The following is a 21,399-nucleotide window of genomic DNA, read 5'->3' on the forward strand; positions in this document are numbered from 1 at the left end:
ATAGACAGTAAGCAGGCAAGGGCAGAAACAGAGAACCCAGTTAAGAAGCTATTGCAATAATCTAGATTTAAGATGATGATGGTTTGAACTCAGGTGAAAACAGAGCCAGCATGTATTTCCTTGCAGGCTGTACAGAGCACTGTTCACATTGACTAAGCCCCTCCTGGAGTGGTATATTGGCAGTAGTCATGACATAGTGAACAGGTTCTGGATATGTTTTGGAAGTAGAATTGACAACATTTCCTGACATTACCTATGTGGTATGAAAGTAATAGAGGAGTCAAAGATAACTCCAAGGTTTTTGGCTTGAGCAACTAGATTTGTGCTGTTACTTTAACTGAGATAGAGAAGACAGAAGTTTGGGTTCAGCTTTGGATATAAGATCGAACTGCCCATTAGATATCTAATAGGGCATACCAGGGAAGGAACTAGATTTCTGGGCCAAGAGTTTAGGGAGAATATCCTGCTGGAGATACAGTCATCATCAGCTAGAGGATATTTAAAGCCAGTATATTAGGTGAGATGACCCAGGGAGTGAGTGTGGACAGGAAAGACAAGTCGCTTCAGGCACCATGAACCCTGAGACACACCAACATTTAGATGGGGAAATGAGAAGGTACCAGGGGAGGAGACTTAAGAGACTAGCACAGTAAAAGACAGACGATGAATGTGAATTGGGTGCCTCAGCAGCCAAGTGAACCAAGTATCTCAAGGACAGAAGGTCAGATGATGGGTCAAACAGAAGAGTGAGAGTTTGATCACTGGGATTAGCATGATGGAGATCACTTAATAAAAGCAATTTTGGTGAAGAGATGAGAACAAAAGCCATTTTCCAGAGAAAGTGAGAAGAGAGTAACTGAACACAGTGAGTAATAATTTCACACTGATCACACCAGCCCACAATACAACTGAAGAGAATATGCTGTAGACCAAAAACAGCATCCTGCAGATTTGGAATCTCTAAAGTAGGAACTGTCTGGGCATGTTCCCCTTTGTGATTTCACCTCTCGAGACTGCCATGACCAGCAGAGACCAAGAGACTACAGATAATTCAGAGCTTAAAGATTAGTGGTAGTAAGTGACATTAGAGTGTTTTGCCTTATCTCTAATTACTACCAGGGTCCCAACCTTTTCTTCCCTCTTTAAACTCCTAGCTCATGCCTGTACCCATCAGTCATTCTCAAAGGAAAACCTTGTCTCTTGATTTACTTTGAAGAACTAAGACCCCCAGCTTGTGTTTCAGCAGCTTCCGTCACTCCTGCTTCAAAATGTCTCTAGAACTCTTCTCATTTTCTCTTCTCACCTGCTCAAATGATGACATGGTTTTTCTAATTTCTAAGTTAACCTCTAAAATCAAGAAGTATCTTTGCAAATTCTATTTTCTGTATCCATCTCCCCACCCCACACCCATGTACATGTACAAACATATACATACACTCACACTTTTCATGGCTTCCTCTTCATTGGCTCATTTCTGTTGGCCTAGAAAAAGGCTTCATGTCTAAAAGCTTTCTCTCTTGTGCACATTTAACAGCTTAAATCAAAAGTCATAAGTAATCATGTATTTTATCCAATAATCGTACTTCTGCCACTTGGTTCTACTTAAAAATGGAAAAGACCACAGTATTAATTTGCTCACCACAAGGCTTTCATGATCATGGAAAATTAGAAGCAATTTAAATGTTCAAAGATGTGAGATCAGATAAGCAATATTTGTATGTCAATTCAATAAAATTATTATTCTGAAAACTGTGTAATAAAATAAAAACCACTGACAAGTTATATTTTAAGTGCTTTGTATATATTATCAATTTTAATCCTACCAGTAATGCAAAAGGTAGATTTATTAGTATTATAATTCTCATTCTAAACATGAGAATGAGGCAAAGGAGAGTAAACAACTTGTCTCAGGTCACACAAAAGTGGTGGAGCTGGGATTCCACTATATTCTCCCTCTATTAAAAGTAGGTTATGTAGCAGTATCTACAGTGTATGCATTCATACATGTATACATATATGTGTATGTATTATATACATATATGAGTGCATATATAAGTGTATATAACAATGTCCATTCCCAAGAAAAAATACTGCAAGGAAATGTGCCTCAAGTAATTTATGATGATGGTAGTGGTATTAGAAGCAACTGTTACTCCATCCTCATTCTTCAAATGTTCTCCATATGATACTAATTCTATAATAAGCATTGCAGTCATTATGTAAAAAACAAATACATAGTCTAGTAGCTCTCTTATTTATAAACAACATCTATTTAGGGGTGCCTGGGTGGCTCAGTCAGTTACGTGTCCCACTCTTGATTTCAGCTCAGGCCATAATCTCAGGATCCTGAGATTGAGCCCCACGTTGGACTCCACACTTAGCAAGGATTTTGCTTGAGATTCTCTCTCTCAAATCTTTAAAAAATAATAAATAAACATTTATTGTCCTGAGTACCTTCTGAAATCACAGGCAGGGTTCAAAGTAAGAGCATAGCTCTTGCAGTCAGACTGAGTTTCTGTTTCAATTTGATCACTTAATATCTATGGCACGTGGCTGTATTATGTATCCTCAGTTACTTCATCCATAAAGTAGGAATATTAATACCTTATTGTGGGGTATTTTTTTTTTTGAGATTTGAAAGCAACTAAATGTGCTAAAGAATAGGGAAAACTGAACACAGTTCATACATAAATCCCTTTCTGCCCTCGCTGTTCTGATAACCAGTCTCTTTTGTTCACTTGCCATCAGATGTTCTGAATAGTCTGCATTTACTCATCAACCCCAGTAGCCCAGATTCTATGCCCAATTCTCTGCAGAAACTGCTTCCTCCATGTCACTGTTTGGACATGGTTTGGGAATGGCCTTCAAACACCCCTGTGCTCTGACGTCTGCTTGGTCCTTTACTCCTTAAGTCTTTGTGGGGCTTGATACTTCGTCCCTTTTTCTTAAAACTCTCTCCCTCAGTCTCTCTGATACTGACCTCTCCATGTCCTCTTATCACAGTGACTTTCTTCTGGGTCATCTCTTTCACTGGATCATCTTCCACAAAGCATATCTAGATATAGATGTTCCCCAAATTTTGTCTCATTTCTCTTTTCCATCAGCACTGTACTTGAGAGCTTTTCCACTTGCATGGCGTCAGATGTTACCTCTCTACATATCCCTTGAAAGTCCATATTTGATTGAAACTTTCCCCAGTTCACCTTAGAAAGTCAACTTGTTTGGGACACCTGGGTGGCTCAATTGGTTAAGCATCTGACTCTTGGTTTCAGCTCAGGTCATGATCTCAAGGTCGTGATCTGAAGCCCTGCATCAGACTCTGTGCTCAGCGGGGAGTCTACTAAAGATTTTCTCTTCTCCCTTGCCCTTCCCCTACCTCTTAAAAAAAAAAAAAAATCAATGCATTAAAACTCATTGTCTGCCCCTTCTTGATCTCTTTTTCTCCAGGGGAGCCATCTGATATCATCACACCATCATCTTCTCATCCCTTTTTAAGACATTTCCTGGACTTGCCCCCAGTCCCTCTTCCAGCTTTTTAATCAGTTGTCAAATTTAGTTGACTCTACTTTTAAAATGTTATGAAGGTCCCCCTTGTCCCTTTGTATTGCCATCACATCACTTAAGCCCTTGTTGTAGCTGCCCTGGAATATCAAAACAGCACCCAGCATGTCTGCACATCTGCACCTGCTCCCAGCCCTACACTGCCTCTCCTCTGTAAAATAGTCCTCTACCTAATGCAGCAATTTTCAACCATTGTTTTCAGTGTAGTACCACTCAGCAAAAGGTCCTGTCAAAAACTACATGGCAGCAACTCTCTGGGTAGTATTCATACAGTGTAAAAAAGCCCAATATTGTGAGCCACTGATTTATCATTATTCATTCCTTCAATTATACAACAAACTATATGACAAGCACTCTTTTAGGAACTAAAGACCCAGTGGTTATCAAAACAGACACACTCTCAGCCATCATGAAGTTTTACATTCTTTATAGGATCAAATAAAACACAAGAAAATATATAGTCAGGTGGTGATACATGCTGTGGGAAGAAATGAAGTGGGCAGAGAAGACAGGAAGAGTGGGAGGTGTAGGATTGATGTACAGAGGATACTTGGGTCAGGCCTCAATGAGATTTATGCAGGGACCTGAAAGAGGTGAGGGAGTGAGCCATTAGGAAATCTGGGGAGAGGCTATCTAGGCAGAGAGGGCAGGAGGCTTAGCCTACTGAGGATAAGCAAGAGGCCACTGTGATTGGAGCAATATTGAGGAGGATTTTAAGAGATGAGGTCAAAGATTAGCAAGGGTACTGATCACTTAAGCCTTTGTAGCCATTTTTAGGTCTTTGGGATTTACCTTGAGTGAGATGAGGATCAAAGAGAAGAAAGTCATTATCTGATGTACCTTTTGAAAGAATCTCTAGCAACTGTGTTAATAGCCTGGGGAAGGGGGGATAGCCCAGAGGTATTAAGGGATTAAAAAAAAACACTAAAACAAAATAATTGACATAATCTAAGCAAGAGATGATATTGATTTAGATCAGATGATAGTTGTAGAAGTGGTAAGGTCAGACTATTGATGTATTTTGAGGTAGAAACAAGAGGGTTTCTAATAGACTGGATGTGGGTGTGAAGAAGGAGGAGGGTACAGGATGACCAAGACCTTTAGAATAGCTAGCTGGAAAGATGGAGAAAACTATTGAAGGGGCAGATTCAGGGGGGAAAAATCAGAAGTTCCATTTGGAAATGTTGAGCTTGAGATGTTTATTAGTAAAGAATCAAGTAGGCAGTTACATGATGCCAGATACATGAACCTAGAGTTCAAGGGAGAAATGAAAGAAGTTTAGAAGTCTTTGGCACCAGTTGGCATTTAAAGCCTTGGGATGGTCTGAGCTGACATCTAGGGAATAAGCAAAAAGAAAGGCTCCAATGAGAGCACTTTGGGACTAATCAATATTTAGTGGGTAGACACACATCTAGTATTTCTTTCCTTTGCATACTATTGAATTAGGAAAGAATGTGATGGTCACTTTGAATTTTATGTTTTGCCAATTTTTACCATTATTCAGAAAGAAACTATTTAGAAATAAAGGAAATGTTAACAGTGTAGCAAACTACAGTTGTAGCAGTAACCAAAATACAGAGGTCATGATGGCAAGGATCAGTGTCTGTCTGGTTCACCTGTCACCCTTGTACCCTAAAGCCCAGCAGAGTTCAGCACTCATCAAAAGAATGTGATGGAAAAAAGGAGCACATGAATGGTTGCAATGAAGGGTAACTTGTGTAATAAGAACACCCAAACACAAGATCTTGAACACAGTAAATGTTCCTTCTCCCGTAACAACCTAAAATAGGAGTTGAGGGCCAGAGAGAGGAGTAGAGGATTTGCTCTATGCAGTTTTTCAGGGACCCAGGCCAGGTTCCTCTCTGTCATCCTCAAGTAGCATCCAATGAACCATGGTGGTTTCCATCTCCTTTTCAGCTCACAGAAGGAGAGCATGAGCTTTGAGGAATGTGCCTGCTGGGGTAGTTTATTGGCCAGGCCTGCAAGCCACACAACATCCTGTTGGAGAGGAATTAGTCATGTAGTCCTATCTCATTGCAAGAGAGACTGGTGAATGTGTTGCTCCTGGGCATGTGGCTCCTTCATTTCTGTGGGAGGAAATTAGACTGAATTTGGGTGGGTAGCTAGCAAGCTTTTCTATCAGCATCCTCGTATCATCTCTGTAGTTCTTTTTAAATATGGATTAAGTTATACAGCTGTTTTAAGGCAAAACATAAAATTATGAAAGGATACAAAAAGAAACACGTTAATCCTTTGTAAATGAGAATATATCAAATATTCTTCTCTAAGAGCTCAAGGTTAGGATAATGAAACTGTTTTGACTAGCAGTGTTCTCTGCAGCCTTCAGACTCAGCTTTTTGTATATGGAGGGAAAGCATTTTTTTCAGTGCCCTCTATAAAGGTTTTGTTAGCATTTTATAGTTTCAGAAGACAAATTTGTTTTTGCTCCAAGTGTTTTCAAGTGCTTCAGTGGTCAAACAGGTTTTGAGCCTGACTTTCAATGCCACAACAGAGAGAGGGACCTAGGGGAAGAATTGAAAATAAATTCCACAGTCTAAAGCTAATTTTTTTCAAGGATTTTGTTATTTTTAGATTTGAGGTTATTTTTATAATTGAGGAGGGTAGTTCTTAAAATTCAGTTCCCTCTGACACCCAAAAACTATCCAAATAAATTATATTATAGCACATTTGTGTGTTTTGAAAGTCACTGGTAAAATTTAAACGAAGCAGAATTTTATAGATTATAAACTAAGCTTGATCTGTTTTTTTAATGCAATTCAAGAAGCAATTTTATTAAAATTATTCTTTTTTTTAAATTTATTTATGAGAGAGAGAGAGAGAGGCAGAGACACAGGAGGAGGGAGAAGCAGGCCCCATGCAGGGAACCCGACGTGGGACTCGATCCCGGGACTCGATCCTGGGACTCCAGGATCACGCCCTGGGCCAAAGGCAGGTGCTAAACCGCTGAGCCACCCGGGGATCCCCCATTAAAATTATTCTTAAAGTCATAGTTCTTTGCTGTGTCTTAAAATTACCTATTTAAAAGATCCTAAGTTTAGAAGACCAATTAAAAATTAATGCAATAAAACATTTTTATAAGAGTTTTATTACCTTAACCTTTAATAAATGCAAACATTAATTAACTACTCTTTTACCACACCTAGAGAAGTGTTTGGAACATAAAGCAGTTCAAAACCTTCAAAAGGAATTAAATCCATATTTTCTCATAATACAAGTACTATTACAACTGGAGAACACTTGAAAGTCCAGTAGCAAATTTCTGGTACAATGGAAGTCTACGTTGCAGCTGTTCATTTGACCTGTACATTCCATTTTCCCCTTCTCCCACCTCAGTGAAGTGAGGGAATGGCTGATCTGTTTCTTTATCTTAATCTTCCCTCCCTTTAGGCAAAGAATGGAAGTTAGAATTTATAGCATATTTTGCACGCATGGAAACAGGTACTTTTTTTACTGTATTCAGAGATCTTTACTACCCTTATTTCATTCTGAAAAAAATTGAGATAGGTTGCCAGTTATAACACATTCTTCACATGTTCCTGTTTCCAAAAGGTATAGGGGCAACCCAACTTCCTTGCTAAGGCACTGCTAAAGAAACACTGTGTGCTTGCATGCTGCTTTAGTGAAAGCAGCTCATGAATATTCAACAGTCTCAAATATGTGGACAACATGAAAGTTGGAATTACTATGAAGTCTTAGAAGGAAATATGGAACAATATTGAAAGTCACCCTTTGTTGATTACATCTATAAAAAAAGAATAGATCCTTAGGGAGTTCTTAAACATAGGGATCATTTTTTTTAAAAAGCCAGTCGGAGAGGGAGTCCAAGTTACTGCTTACTGGTGTTAACCCTGGAGATCAGCTAGACTTTCTCACATTTAACAGCTGCTTTTTGCAAAGTTTTCCATGGTATAACATAGCTGTCTTTTTTTACAATTCTCAAGACCTATAAGCAATTATATCTTGGTTCTTTTTATTTAGGAAGAAAAAAAATCTTATATTCTTACTGAAATATCTAAGTTTATATAATACTATTATGGTTTACTTTCTCTTCTCTCTTTCTGAATATTTCCTAGCCTTAATGTGAAGATTTTTCTTTATTCTGAAATAGTCATTTGCATATAATTAAAAATGTATCTCATTGACACTGTTTTAAAATGATATGAGAGTAGAGAGTTGTGCTTTCCCTGGGAAATCATGTTTCAGAGGTTTAGAAAAACCTAATACTATTACACTAGATCTTACACTAAAGATTTTGATAATCTATTGACGATTACCAATGAGAACAAACTAAGATTCTTTGTCATAGGTATAACTCCCTTTATCAAGAAGATCACATTCAGGTAATAAGAGTAATTATGCTTTGGTTTAAGGAGAGGCATTTTAGAGAGGCCTCTTCTAATTCAAACTTTAGAGTTATAAAATGTAAACATAACTGAATATTTTCATAATTTTTATTTCTCAGATCCATTCTAAAATTAACTGTGTAAAATTGATGATGTTTAGTAATGGCAGACACAGACACTCTTTCCATTGTCTGGAACATCACCTTAACTGGAGAAATAGCAGTAAAATATTTTGGGGGACATGAATTTCATAGTTTTAGAAATAATAACAGCATCGGGATACCTGGGTGGCTCAGCAGTTTAGCACCTGCCTTTGGCCCAAGATGTGATCCTGAAGTCCCAGGATCGAGTCCCACATCAGGCTCCTTGCATGGAGCTTGCTTTTCCCTCTGTGTCTCTGCCTCTCTCTCTCTCTCTCTCTGTCTTTCATGAATAAATAAATAAAATCTTTAAAAATAATAATAATATAAAATAAATGTACCAGATATTATTCACATGCTTTACATGTGTTATTTCCTTTGATCTTCATGGCTACCTGTGTTAATATGTTAATACTACCATCTCCATTTTCCAGATGTGGATATTGAGGGTCAAGTAGGGTCAAGATGATAAATGATAGAGCTAGGATTCAAACCCAAATATTCTGACTCTAGAGCCACCATTGTAACTATTATGTTACGCTGTGTCTCCCTTTGTTTCTACTGTTTGATGGAGCCTGGGGTTTTAAGGTTTCAGAATTCCAGATAAGTTGGCCAAACCAACATAAATGCAAAATAATTCATTCATCTACCAAGCCAAAGATTAGTTTTCTACTCTATGTGTTTATTTTGGGAAGATTTTTATATATGTCAGTGTCATGGGATTATTGTGAACCTTAATCAGATTTACTTTGTAAAGGATTTTTCATAATGGGAGGTTATAAATATGTAGATGAACACATGTTGCTTCAAAATGTGTCTTTCTGATGACATAGAATAGGTGGATTGTGCTTAATATTCTTTTAATGCAGATACGAATCTTAGAATTTAATGAAGTTCAAGTTCAGATCTCCAGGGCAGCTATTTTTTTTTTTTTTTTCAGTTTACTGAATGTAAAAGTGCTCTTGTTTGCTTATTTGTAATCTTCCTTCATGGGAATGGCTTACTTATGTGCTCAGTCACCTGAATTGTATTTAAAAAGCATTGGCCATGTCAAAAACTTACAGGTATGCCTCCTGATAAGTTTTTTTGTTGTTGTTGTTGTTTTTTGTTTTTTGTTTTTTTTCTTTTTGCCTCCTGATAAGTATTAAGCCCTCTTGGTCAGCCTGAAATACATGCTCTTCAAAGTAAGTTTCCTGTTTATATTTTTTCAATTTTAGCTGATATAAGGACTATTACAGAAAGAAAGGTACTTAAATTAACATTTATTTTTACAGATAGTTTACAGTTTAGGTACAAGTTATATGATATCTCATATTATATTGGCAGTTTATCCTGAAAATATTTCAAATAAGCAGTGAATATTACATTGGTCTCTGATTAGATTCAAGGCCAGATTCCTTGATTCTAGTTCTAATACTACCCTAATGTCCTGACAGTCTGGATTTTGCTGTTTAGCTGTAAGGTATGGATGATGTACCTAACAAAGACATGATCATGTCTGTGATGGTGTCAGATAGTCTCATTAAAGGGATGATAAAATCAACATCCAATTTTATGCAAGCAGCATATACTAAACTTTTTTTTTTGTTTTATTTATTTATGATAGGCACACAGTGAGAGAGAGAGAGGTAGAGACACAGGCAGAGGGAGAAGCAGGCTCCATACACCGGGAGCCCGACGTGGGATTCGATCCCGGGTCTCCAGGATCGCGCCTGGGCCAAAGGCAGGCGCTAAACCGCTGCGCCACCCAGGGATCCCTATACTAAACTTTCATAATTTTTCTAGTTTTAACAAAGGTAGAAATATGAGAACCAGAATTGGTTTATATCTTCATATTATCTGATTTTTCTATTATACTTTATGTTTTTTTTAAGATTTTATTTATTTTTTAAAAAAGATTTTATTTATTTATTCATGAAAGGCACAGAGACACAGAGGGAGAAGCAGGCTCCTCACAGGGAGCCCAATGTGAGACTCCATCCCTGGACCCAGGATCATGCCCTGAGCCAAAGGCAGACGCTCAACCGCTGAGCCACCCAGGCATCCCTGATTTTTCTATTTTAAATAAAGGAAGATCGGCTGTTACATATTTCTTGCCATTCCTACTAGGCAACCATGATTTGTTTTGTTACAGAATATGGAAAGCCTCAGTTCTACAGCATCTCATGAGAGGCCTGGGGCTGATGACGTTGAACTGATGTCCGATGAAAGGTAATTTTAGCACTCCTTTCACATTGCTTACAAAGAACATGAATAGCTTTCTTTTTTTTCTTTTTCACTTAACACAGTGTTCATTACAAGAACTAAAAAGAATAGAATTAAAGGTCTATATATTTACCAATAGTATTTTTTTTCCAATAGTATTTTATAAAAAGGAAAATGCTTTGAATAGAAAATCTGCCATCGTGCTATTAATGACAAATAACCATATTCATGGTTGTGTTTCTGATTTTGTTTTCTTTTGATTTTTTTGTTTTGGTTTGGTTTTTGATTTTACAAGAATTTAATTTAAGGCCACTCAGCCTACTTTTAAAATAAATCATAATTTCACTGGAGGAAAAGCATTGTTCTAAAACTGACATTTTATGATATTTTGTTGTTGCTGCTGCTGTTTATAGCAAAGAAAATGAAAAAGACGGCAGACACACCCCGCATTTTGAGGTGAGTAGCAAACAAAATCATGGTAATGGGGCTGTCCATATATTCCTGGGAGCACACGTGAAGCATTATTAGCCTATCGATAAGGGATAATGAGACTAAGTGACAGGACTGTGATTGGTCAGAAAGGCAAATACTGCGACATAAAGATTCTTTGAGAAATTCTAAGAACTCTATACTTTTGCTTTTATTTTGCTTGCAAAGGGAAACTTCAGTAGCATAGAGATTTCCTTTTAGATTTTCCATAAAATGAAACAAAAAGTCAAAGCTACTAGTTTAATTTTCCATATTTTTATGCCTTTTTTAAGTGATTGAAATAAATAGGTAATGATTTAGTGGATCCATCACAGAGATTTATCTCATTAATTTTCAAATTAAGATAAACTTCATGTGAGTTGCTAAACCCAATTTGTTTTCTGAGTTTTGTCTCAAGTAAACCATAGAGGAAAAAAATACCTAACTCCCTTATGTTGTCTACATCTTAAATTTCTAGTTATTTCCTGTCTTCCTCATTTTCTGAGGATATGGCCATGCTGACCCACAGCATGACTTCCCTTGCTCCCAACTCTGGCTTCCATTCAGTGTGCTCAACCCCATTTTCATTCATGTGTGTGTGTAATATACTTCCAAATGCTTCCAACTCCACTTTCAGTATTTTTATCAGTTTTCCCTCTGGTCAGATTTAAAGTTTTTTTTTCAACCTGTTCTTGAATTCTGATCCTTGAAATATCATTTATACATAGAACTCTCCCTGGAACCCAGTGACCCCTGATCTTGATTGGACATTGTCCTAATTCGCTGATAGAGTTGCCCAGTAGCATCTATGGAGTCCTGCCATGGGTGGGTACTGTGCGAGGGGCTAGGATTCAGTAACAGCTGCAGTCCCTACCCCCCTCAGAATTGTACCATGTGTAGGGGGTTAAGATTCTAAAAGCTGCGGACCCTCTTCTTAGAAAAATGCACACTCGTGTACAATTTGGCATAAAATTACTGGAAATGAATGGCCACCTCCCTACCAATGCTATGGACTCCTCATATTCCCTGTATTCAGTTCTTGTCATGTACGCTTCATCGGCCAAGCTGGATAATAGGAGGGGAATGCTTCCTCTTTCTGACTTCAAAGCTTCTGAGCCACATCTTTCATCTCTTATTTCCAACTCCTTTAAGCCTCCTTCCTTGGGACCCAGGCAGCCAGCTGACACTTTTTCCCTGACACCAGAGCAGTTTTTTCAGAGCAGTTTCCCCATGATAGCATCGCTTTATTTTTCTTCTCATTTCACCCTTTCTCTGCTCTTTTTCCTCTACTCACAGCAAGCACTTACTCATCATGCCATTGAACATTACTTTAAAGAAAATTGCTTTGCCAGCCTCCTAGAGAGGTCTTCTCAGTTCAGTCCCTTTTCTACCAATTATCCTTTATGGGATTAAAAGGTATCAAGCAATCTTTGTGGATGGACTTCATAACATTAAACTCTCATAAATTCTGAGTGGCACCCAAACAAAATCCGTGCTGAATTCAGTTTTGTCTTGGTATTTCTGTGGACAGCTCCCATGGCAGTGGATGAATCAGGGGGAAACAATCTCAAATCCTTCTTCCAGGTGCCAGGTCCTATATTCTTACATGTGTCAGCCATGTGCAGTCACCAGTCAGCACCTAGCCTACCATTGGCACTCCTCAAGCTTTCACTATTAATAATCATTGTCGTCATAGTAAGTTCAGCTAGGAGATAAAATTAGACCGTGAGTTAAAATCCAGCCTAAGCTCTGCGTGTCACCTTTCTTTTACAACTGCCCCAAAGGAGAAAAACAAGACATCACTCCACAAGATTGGGATGATGCTTCTCCTCGTGAAGGCATGTGCTTCTTTCCCTGAAGGAAATGTATATTTAATTATTAGTGATGGACCACAAAAAGACCTGTTTTCTCTTGTTGACGGTGTGATGTCATTGTTTACTGTTTAATATGTGTAGCACTTTTAGAACTTATTAATCGGCTTAAATAGTTAATCTGATGTTCTGGTAATGCCAAAATAATTCCTAAATTTCAGAGGTGAAAAATAAGTCTAGATTGTGGTGAACCCTCATAGAATTCTACTTTTATTTCACGTCTCCTATAGCATCAGAGTGAGAAGTTGGCATTTGCATGCCCATCATGGATGGCTCTGATAATGTTTCCAGTTTCATTATGAAGACAGTTGGCCCTCATTAATACTGTCCTTTAAATTTTTCCTTATAAATTCTTAGACTCATGAAAGATAAAGACAACAAATGCCAGCTATTAAGGAAAGGTGCTCATTCTTGTTTTGACTAGCATCTCCATGAGAATGTAGAACTTTAAACACAGTCTCAGAGATGCGCCTTAGAAGGACACATAGGCAGAGAGAGGCTGGTCTTAGAAGCTGCGGCTCAAACACAAATGCAGGCAAAACCCTGACTTTACTTTTGAAATAAGCATCACAGGGGATCCCTGGATGGCTCAGCGGTTTGGCGCCTACCTTCGGCCCAGGGCATGATCCTGGAGTCCTGGGATCGAATCCCACGTCAGGCTCCCTGCATGGAGCCTGCTTCTCCCTCTGCCTGTGTCTCTGCCTCTTTCTCTATCTCTCATGAATAAATAAATAAAATCTTTTTTAAAAAATGAAATAAGCGTCACAGCCCTAAATGTATTTTTGTTTGAAGGCATGTGTTGAGAAATGAACGAGTTTATCCCTTCGTTGCATATCTTTTTAATTTTTTAATCAACTAATCTTACCCAAAAAGAGAATCTGCTCAAGATCTCAGATGGTTAGTGAAAAAAAAGTTGAGTCCCTTCAAAATGCCAAAAATTAAAATATGATTTCAATGGGGAAGTTTCTGAAAGGTTGGCATTTTAATAAAATATCCCTTTTGGGCTGTATGAAATGAGCTAATATAAGGAAGAGCCTAGTGTACTATTCCCTGAATATGTTGGGAGTCCAAAATCTTTGTTCTTTTCTTTTTAAACTCCGTGAACAACTGGAAGTATCCAAAGGAAAAGTCATTCTTAAAACTAGCAATTTCTAGGTTCTAAATACAGATTCTAAAATACAGATTTTCGAAGTTCTATTTACAATGGAACTTAAACTTTATGCTTCAATTTGATCCCTTCTGATAAGTTATTTTCTACTGTGGAAATATATCATGCTTCTGTATGAAATCCGGAATATTAAAACTGTAATCTTATACTTAATCTCTTTATCAAGAAAGCAAAACCTGTAAGAATTATCGAGTACATAGAAGGGTATTACCTTATCTGGAAGAGGTCATTTTATGTCAGAAGTATAAAGTTAATGAAGTGTTCAGTTCTTTCGCAATATTTTTACATTCTGTATGCTTTCTAAGCCTTCTGCTTAGAAGAGCTTAGAAGCATACCTTTGATAACAAATAAGACATTCATAATAAACAAAAGACAATTTCCCTTTTTTTAATCCTGCTTCAAAAAAAAAAGTAAAAGAATGGAGAGAGAAAGAGAGAAGACAAGGGCTTTCCAATCAAGACTCACTATTAATATTAATTATCAAAAAATATATTAATTATCAGACATCCGAAATGTAGGCTTTTATTTGCCCTGAGCAGATTTGAGATAAATTCTGAAATATGCCTGTCAACAAGTATTTATGAAATGAATTGCTGTTGTTTCAACTTCACTGTATTGAATGGAAGCTTTAGGATTTTGTTACTGATTTTAATGTTAGAATCAGAATAATTTAAAAGCTCTGTTTAGATTCACTTCCCATTTCATCCAGGCTCTAAAGGCTACTGAAGCTTTGCAATTCACATGAATTTTGGAAATCTGTTATGTCTATTTTCCTTTATTGTCAGGCCAAACAGTAAATGTTTATGGTTCCATGTGGTTCTTGTATTAACACTGTGTGGTTTCTTCCTGTGCCAACTGCATCACACAGTATACTCTCTGATATCACTGTTCCTGGCTCTGGTAAGCTATTAAGGATGTTTATTTATATCCTGTGCAGGGAGGGAGAAGGGATGGAACAAAAATTCACTATTTGAAGTCAGGGAAGGAGGAAAATCAGTGAAGTCTGAGGATCGAAAAATCCAACCTAGGTTAGACAGGGGCAAGTCTTGACAAAGATCAGGTGAATAGACTAGTAATTAATGATTCTTTGGCCTGAACATGGACTGTCCCCTAAGGCCCCAGCCCAAATGAGCTCTCTGAATATTTGCTCCCTAGCATCCTGTTTTTTCTGATATAACTTTCATGACACTGGCACTTAAACATTCAGCATCTTCCTTCCACACTAAATTCTGTATCTTGTTAATTCCTGTAATCCTAGTACCTAGGACATAGCATGTGTTCAGTAAACACTTGCCAGATGAATGAATGTGAAAGAGAGGTCGTGAATAGTTGGAAATAGCATTTTTTCACAGTTACTATGGGTTAGCCATTTTTATATGTGCTTCATTTAATCTTCATAACAACTATGTCATGATGCCTACGTCATTCCCCTCACTTCATCTCATCATGCATTGTATCATCTCACGTCATCACAAGAAGGGTGAGTACAGCACAGTAAGATATTTTGAGAGAGAGAGACCACATTCATATAACTTCTACAGTATGATTGTTCTATTTTATTAGTAATTATTAATCTTTTACTGTGCTTAATTTATCAATTAAACTTTATCATAGGTGTGTATGTATAGGAAAAAGCGGAGTGTATACAGGGTTCAGTACTATCCTCTGTTTCAGGCATCCACTGGGCATCTTGGAATGTACTCCCGCCAGATAAGGGAGGGCTGCTGTAATTCACTTACTCTCTGATTTAACTGAAGATATAAGACATATAAACAATAGAAGTTGAAACCAGAAATATTTTGGTACTTTAGAATGTCCTTGACACTTTAACATGAATGACCTAAGAGAAGCATCAAGTAAGCAAGTAGACAAGTGCAATGCCATATGATGAGCACTAGGACAGAGTATGGAACAGTCTGGAGAGGTGCCTCACCCTATCTAGGCTAACGAATAGTTAAAGGAAGAGTAGTTTTGATGCTGGTGTATTGCTGCAGAACCTGAACAGCTTCACCGTGGGTGGCCACAGAGCATCAACCCTAGCTCCCATATGCACGTAAACCCTGAGCCCGCACCAGCAGCCCACTCTGCATCCCCAGGCACAGCAGCCGTATCAGGTTCTGGTGAGACCAGTGAGGCCATAAATTGAGAATCAGATCTCTAGGAGCAGTAGGCAAGTGAAAGAGCAACCTCGGGGACTGATCACAGCATTGTAGGACAGAGCCAAGTGTGTGGATGTGCTGGTGAGTGTGGTGCCCAGCGTGTCCATGCTCTGCAAGCCAGTGTGGTTTATGTAGAAGAGACCCCTCCACTGCTGTGTAGGAAATCAGCCAGAAAGTCCAGAAACTTATGTAAGTTAACATAGGTCCATAGTGCAAGTGATATCCTGTTATCTGTGGCATATTCTAAACATCCTTACCTGGTGACTCCAGATACAGTGATCTCTTTGCTATTCCTTAAACACAATGACCTTGCCTCAGGGCCTTCTTCCTGGAATGCTCTTCCCATAGATGGATCATTCCCGCATTTCCTTCATATCTCTGCTCATATGTCACGTCAAGGAAAGGCCTTCCTGACCACTGAATATAAAGTAGCAGACTATGGCCCCTACTTCCATCATCTCTCTTATTCTGCTTTATTTTTCTCCATAGTCCATATCACTACCTGGCTTGTTTTTTTTTTTTTTTTTCCTTTGGTTACAAGTCACTTCCTGTAAGATTCATTAGGACGGATTTCATTTTGTCCTCCAAAGTATCCCCACTGTCTAGCATGTAGTAGATATGTAAAAATTATGAGTCAAATAAATGAGTAAATATTATCTTTGTATCTCTAGCATAAGGCATGATAGCCCTATTATAAATATATATTATGTGATATATGTTATTACTGAATAAATTACTGAACTTTTGACCTGATTCTCTTCTTTAGAATAATAGGATCTTAGGGGTTATCCATTTCAGCCTCCTACCCAGGGTGGTAATCTCTCCCTCTCCTACATGCCTGACTCTCAGACTTCATTTGAACACTGTGAAGGGCAACTCAATAATTGACAAGGTGGTCCATTGTTGTGTTGCATCCAAATCAAGTGTCCTCAGAATTCTACTGGGCATTCTTGAGCCTCTTTCACAAAATGTCAGCTCTCTCAGTGCAGGGAGCTTGCATGTCTCACACAGCCCAGCACAGAAAGGGTACACCAAACCATGCTGTCAAAGGAATGAATAAATCTGTGGATTTAAAAATAAATAAATAAAAATAAAATAAATAAATAAAAATCTGTGGATTTTGGAGGGGGAAAAAGTGTAATTTTCTAACTTTAATTTTCTTTGAAATGGATACTAATTCGGATGTAGAAAAAATGTAATCTCAATTTCCTTTGAAATGAGTGCTAATACAGATGTAGCAATCATAAAAAGTACACATTTTTACAATGGGGGGGCAGAATTTCAGGATTTTACACATGTTCTGTCAAGCACTGCAGGACTCCGAGTGCCCTGACAGACACAGGTGTGCAGGAAGCAAAGTCCGTGTCTGGCATTAGGAAGGGACACAGGCTGCCTACGGAACCCAGCTTAGGCCTGCAGGTCTTCCCACCAGCATTCATTCCCATCTGCAAGGCCTCAGCCTGGAAAACACATTTTACCATTATTACTCTATTTCTAAAATCCTTCCATGGCTTTACATCATCAACTACAGGATAAGATCCACACTTAGCCAAGCATACAGGCCCTTTCTCAGTCCAGCATCTGCTCACCTGACACCTTCATCACCTGCCTGTCCCTCTTTCCTGTCCTCCCCTTCTGTGTCCAGCCAACCCCCCAGGTGCCTGTCTCTGCACTTCCTCAATCCCTCTCACCCACACTGCCCCCCAAACAAAATCGCTGTTGCTGACTGTGCAGGGAACCTGAATGTCTCTTGTCTCAGTTTCTTCACAATGCATCTTAGAACTCCACTCTTTGAGGAGCATGGTTCGCCTTGCATTGCTGTTGGACAGGCCTCCTCTCCAATGCCTGTCTCTGGCGTTTTGAGATGTGACAGTGCTTTCATCTTCCTACGGTGCCCAGAAAAGATGAAAAGACTGATGGCCTCATCTGTGCACATTTTATGCTCCAGGCACTGTGCTAATGGCCTTTCACACCTTCTCCCAGATCTTCAAAAGAACCTTGCTAGATTGATACTGTTAACGCCATTTCACAGATTAAGGAACAGAGGCTCAAAGAAATGAAGCCCCTCAGCCAGAGCACCAAGCTAGTAAATGTCAGCCACATGGCAAACCCAGGTCTACCTCTAAGCAAAATCTGTGTCCATTACACTGTAGTACAGTACGGGGGGCTGATATATGTTTTTCATGAAGAAGATGCTGTGGTTACAATATGAGTCAAATTTCTTTTTTTTTTTCATTTTATCTTTTAAAGATTATTTATTTATTCATGAGAGACACAGAGAAGGGCAGAGACACAGGCAGAGAGAGAAGCAGGCTCTATGCAGGGAGCCCGACGTGGGACTTGATCCTGGGTCTCCAGGATCATGCCCTGGGCTGAAGGCGGCGCTAAACCGCTGAGCCACCCGGGCTGCCCTGGAGTCCAATTTCTTATATTCTTCCCTTTTTTATGCCTCTAAGCATAACAAGTGTCAAAAATCCTTATTGAGAAAATGTTTATTTGCTATATGCAGATTCTAACACACACACACACACACACATGCACACACGCACAAATAGTTGGTGACTGACCCTGTAGCTCTTAGACTGAGTGCCAGATTCGGTCATTCAGCCCTAGTCCACTTAGGATTCAGCTCAAGGAACAAATAACTTTTGTGGCATAAATGCATAATCTGTTTTTCCCCCAACAGACAAGCAGCGTTTTGGAAGTGTCTTAAAGCCCCAGATTTACTTGGCATTTCCATCTGACTTTAGTAGCTCATCATGAACTGATTGATGATATTTCATTGTATTCCCAGTGTGCTGAAGAAAATAGCGGTCCTCGCGCATCATTTCGTGGAAATATTATAGTAAAAGCCCCGTCTATTCCCTTGTGATATCAAAGTAGGTTGAATAGCTATTAAAAGTAGCTGGAAGTCTTAATAGTGCTTATTTTAAGCAGAAGAACATTTCTCATGCATTAATGGAATCATTTATGATTTCCAGATGTTTAAAGTTTTTTCTTTTAATATATTTGCTAAAATAAATTTCCAGTGATTCTCAGAGAAAATCTTTTGTACAGATCTGTGCTACTTGAGAAGAATATTTATGAGTAAACACATTTGTTTATAATCTTATGAGAGAAGGGAAAGTGACAATGGTTGGGTTTACAAGATGCCAAAGAGCAAGGTGAAAAAGAATTAACTTCCGTGCAGATTTTGTTAACATAAAATCACTTAGCTAAAATTAGCAGCCTTTGGGAGAGGGTTTTTCCATCTCCTATTTATCCCATCCTGGGTGTAGGTGCCCCCAATGAGCAAAACCAAGTGTAGCTGAGTATTTAATATTCAGACTAGATGAATAGTAGGAAAACAAGGGACAGTTGGATATTTGTAAGATATAAATTATACATTGCCACCTTGCCAGTTCTTGGCTTTTTACTTTAAAAAAAAAAAAAAAAGTCCCGCTACCCGTGTAATTTTGGCTCATTTCCAGAGGCCGTATTGCTTACTGCTAGTCCAGATGAGCCGCCAAACGCCTGTGCTGTTTGAATTTGCGCAACAATGCTTTAATACCCAGAGCTCCTCCATAAATAGTCTGTCCTCCCCACACTTGGGGCGAAAACAACCACAGGAAATCTGGGAATGTGCAGCTAACCCCGCTTAATTGATCTAAGCCTGCAGGGCCAGCAGGAGAGTGTTCGTGTACACAGCCTCTGCTCCTGGCCTTGCAGGACTGTTTCCCGAAGGGGCAAAGGAGTCTGCACACAGGAGACACCATGTTGCTTCTACAGCCATAGCAACAGCAGTAGCAGGATTTTTGTTATTGTTTACAGTCTGCAGAGTCCTACTCCTTTAAGGAAACACAAACTCCTTTCCCTCATTCCTGGTCCCAATCAGTAACCATCAAGACTGTCAGCTGCCTGCAGTTATCAGGAGCAGCAGCTCGTGGAAATCATCTTGTCTTTCTCGCAGAAGAAAAGTTAAAGGAGCACACATGGACGGTTGCTTTTTGCATGCAAGTGGCCAGCTAGTATCCAGGGGGCTTCGAGCTATGATTTTGATTTCCGTGCTGGGTGGATCCACAGCCACAGCTTGGGAGGTTTCGTCCAGAAGGAGTGAAATTGCTGCAGACATTTTTGGGATTTGGTGAGCAATAGATATTTGGAGACATTGTGCTGTTATTACAGAGCCCCACAATGAAGATTCAGGAGCATCCCAGCATACCTGACACCAAACTGCAGAGGACTCAAGATACCGATGACCAGCAGGAGAGCTTTGTCTCCGAAGTGCCGGAGCTGGACCTGACTGCATTGTGTGATGAGAAGAGCTGGGAAGGTAGGATCGTCTGCTATATGGATGATTTAATATCAGGAAGGCATATATAAAGTAGCCTAAATGAGAGACGCGTCACCACATGGATGTATGAAAGCGAGGGGTGTAGGAGTAACTGCATTTCTAAATGACTGAAAAGCCTTTCCCTGGCATAGAAGTGTGTCACATGAAACATTGCCAGGAGTAATTGCAATCTAAGAAAGAAAATGTGCTCACCCTGTATCATAGAGTCACCTTGCAGCCTTTTTTATTTTTAACTCACCAGGAGTGCTAATACGTGTATGTGTGTTCCCTCTAGTAGTACTGAGCAGAGTACTCAGGGAGCTGCACACATTCAGGACTTTGTCTGGTTGCAGCTGCTCTCCCCGCTGCTACATGCCAACAATCTACCTCCTTCGTTAAATCTTCCCGTTTTTTCAAGAAAGATGTTTTGATATGCTTTGCTTCTGTGATTGTTTTTATGAAGAATTTTTTTAAGCGAGGTTAGCCGACATAAGGGATTTGCTTATCAAAGAAAGCACGAATAAAAGGTGCTTCTGCTTGAAACCCTGCAATACAATGTTTAAGGTAGATTTTTGGCAAAACATTAGAAACGTAGTTGTGAGGAAGAAGAGGGTGTCCTAATCTTGTCAAAACGGTATTTCAGGAAGGTTCTGGCAACAGTGTCATCAAGCTGCTCTTCTCTCCTTATCCATGTGTCTGCATCCAAACATATATCAATGTGTATCCAAAATGCATGCCCAGCTGCCTCCATACAGTGTGTGTGTTTGGAAGCTACAAAGAGGGAGAAGTTGTGTGCCTGGTTTCAGAACAGCAGCAGGACTTAACCTGGTGACATAGAGAATCACAAGTACAAGAAATCAGTCCTTTTCCAAAGCACCTGGATTTCCTTGTCTTCTTCCCCACCCCTTTTAAAACTAAAAAGTAGTCATTGTGATAATAAATTTAGATGAAGGACCAAAAGAGGATCTAAACAGACCAAAAAGTGAAAAATAGCAATCCCTTTATGCTTTCATCCAGGGCTTGGTGATGTGAAAACAAACTGTTTTTATTCTAGTTCTCCCTCTTTGCAATCCACGAAACATGTTCCAGCCCTTTGCCATGTAATTAGGCAGTGGGTCAAAGATTTTCTCAGACCTTCCCAGCTCATGATA

General features: G+C 39.0%; 1 protein-coding gene across 9 annotated transcripts in view; it reads left to right on the forward strand.

Moving 5' to 3' along the window:
- The window catches only part of FAM13A (family with sequence similarity 13 member A), a 310,890-nt gene that overhangs the window by 256,079 nt on the left and 33,412 nt on the right, over positions 1–21,399 (forward strand). For all 9 annotated transcript variants that reach the window (XM_055312970.1, XM_055312972.1, XM_055312971.1 and 6 more), the window contains 3 exons: positions 10,200–10,276; positions 10,684–10,726; positions 20,101–20,248. In XM_055312970.1, the coding sequence (XP_055168945.1) occupies positions 10,200–10,276; positions 10,684–10,726; positions 20,101–20,248 (268 nt within the window). The remainder of the gene's footprint in view (positions 1–10,199; positions 10,277–10,683; positions 10,727–20,100; positions 20,249–21,399) is intronic.

This window comes from Nyctereutes procyonoides, unplaced genomic scaffold (assembly GCF_905146905.1).
Source record: "Nyctereutes procyonoides isolate TBG_1078 unplaced genomic scaffold, NYPRO_anot_genome, whole genome shotgun sequence".
Classification (NCBI taxonomy): domain Eukaryota; kingdom Metazoa; phylum Chordata; class Mammalia; order Carnivora; family Canidae; genus Nyctereutes; species Nyctereutes procyonoides.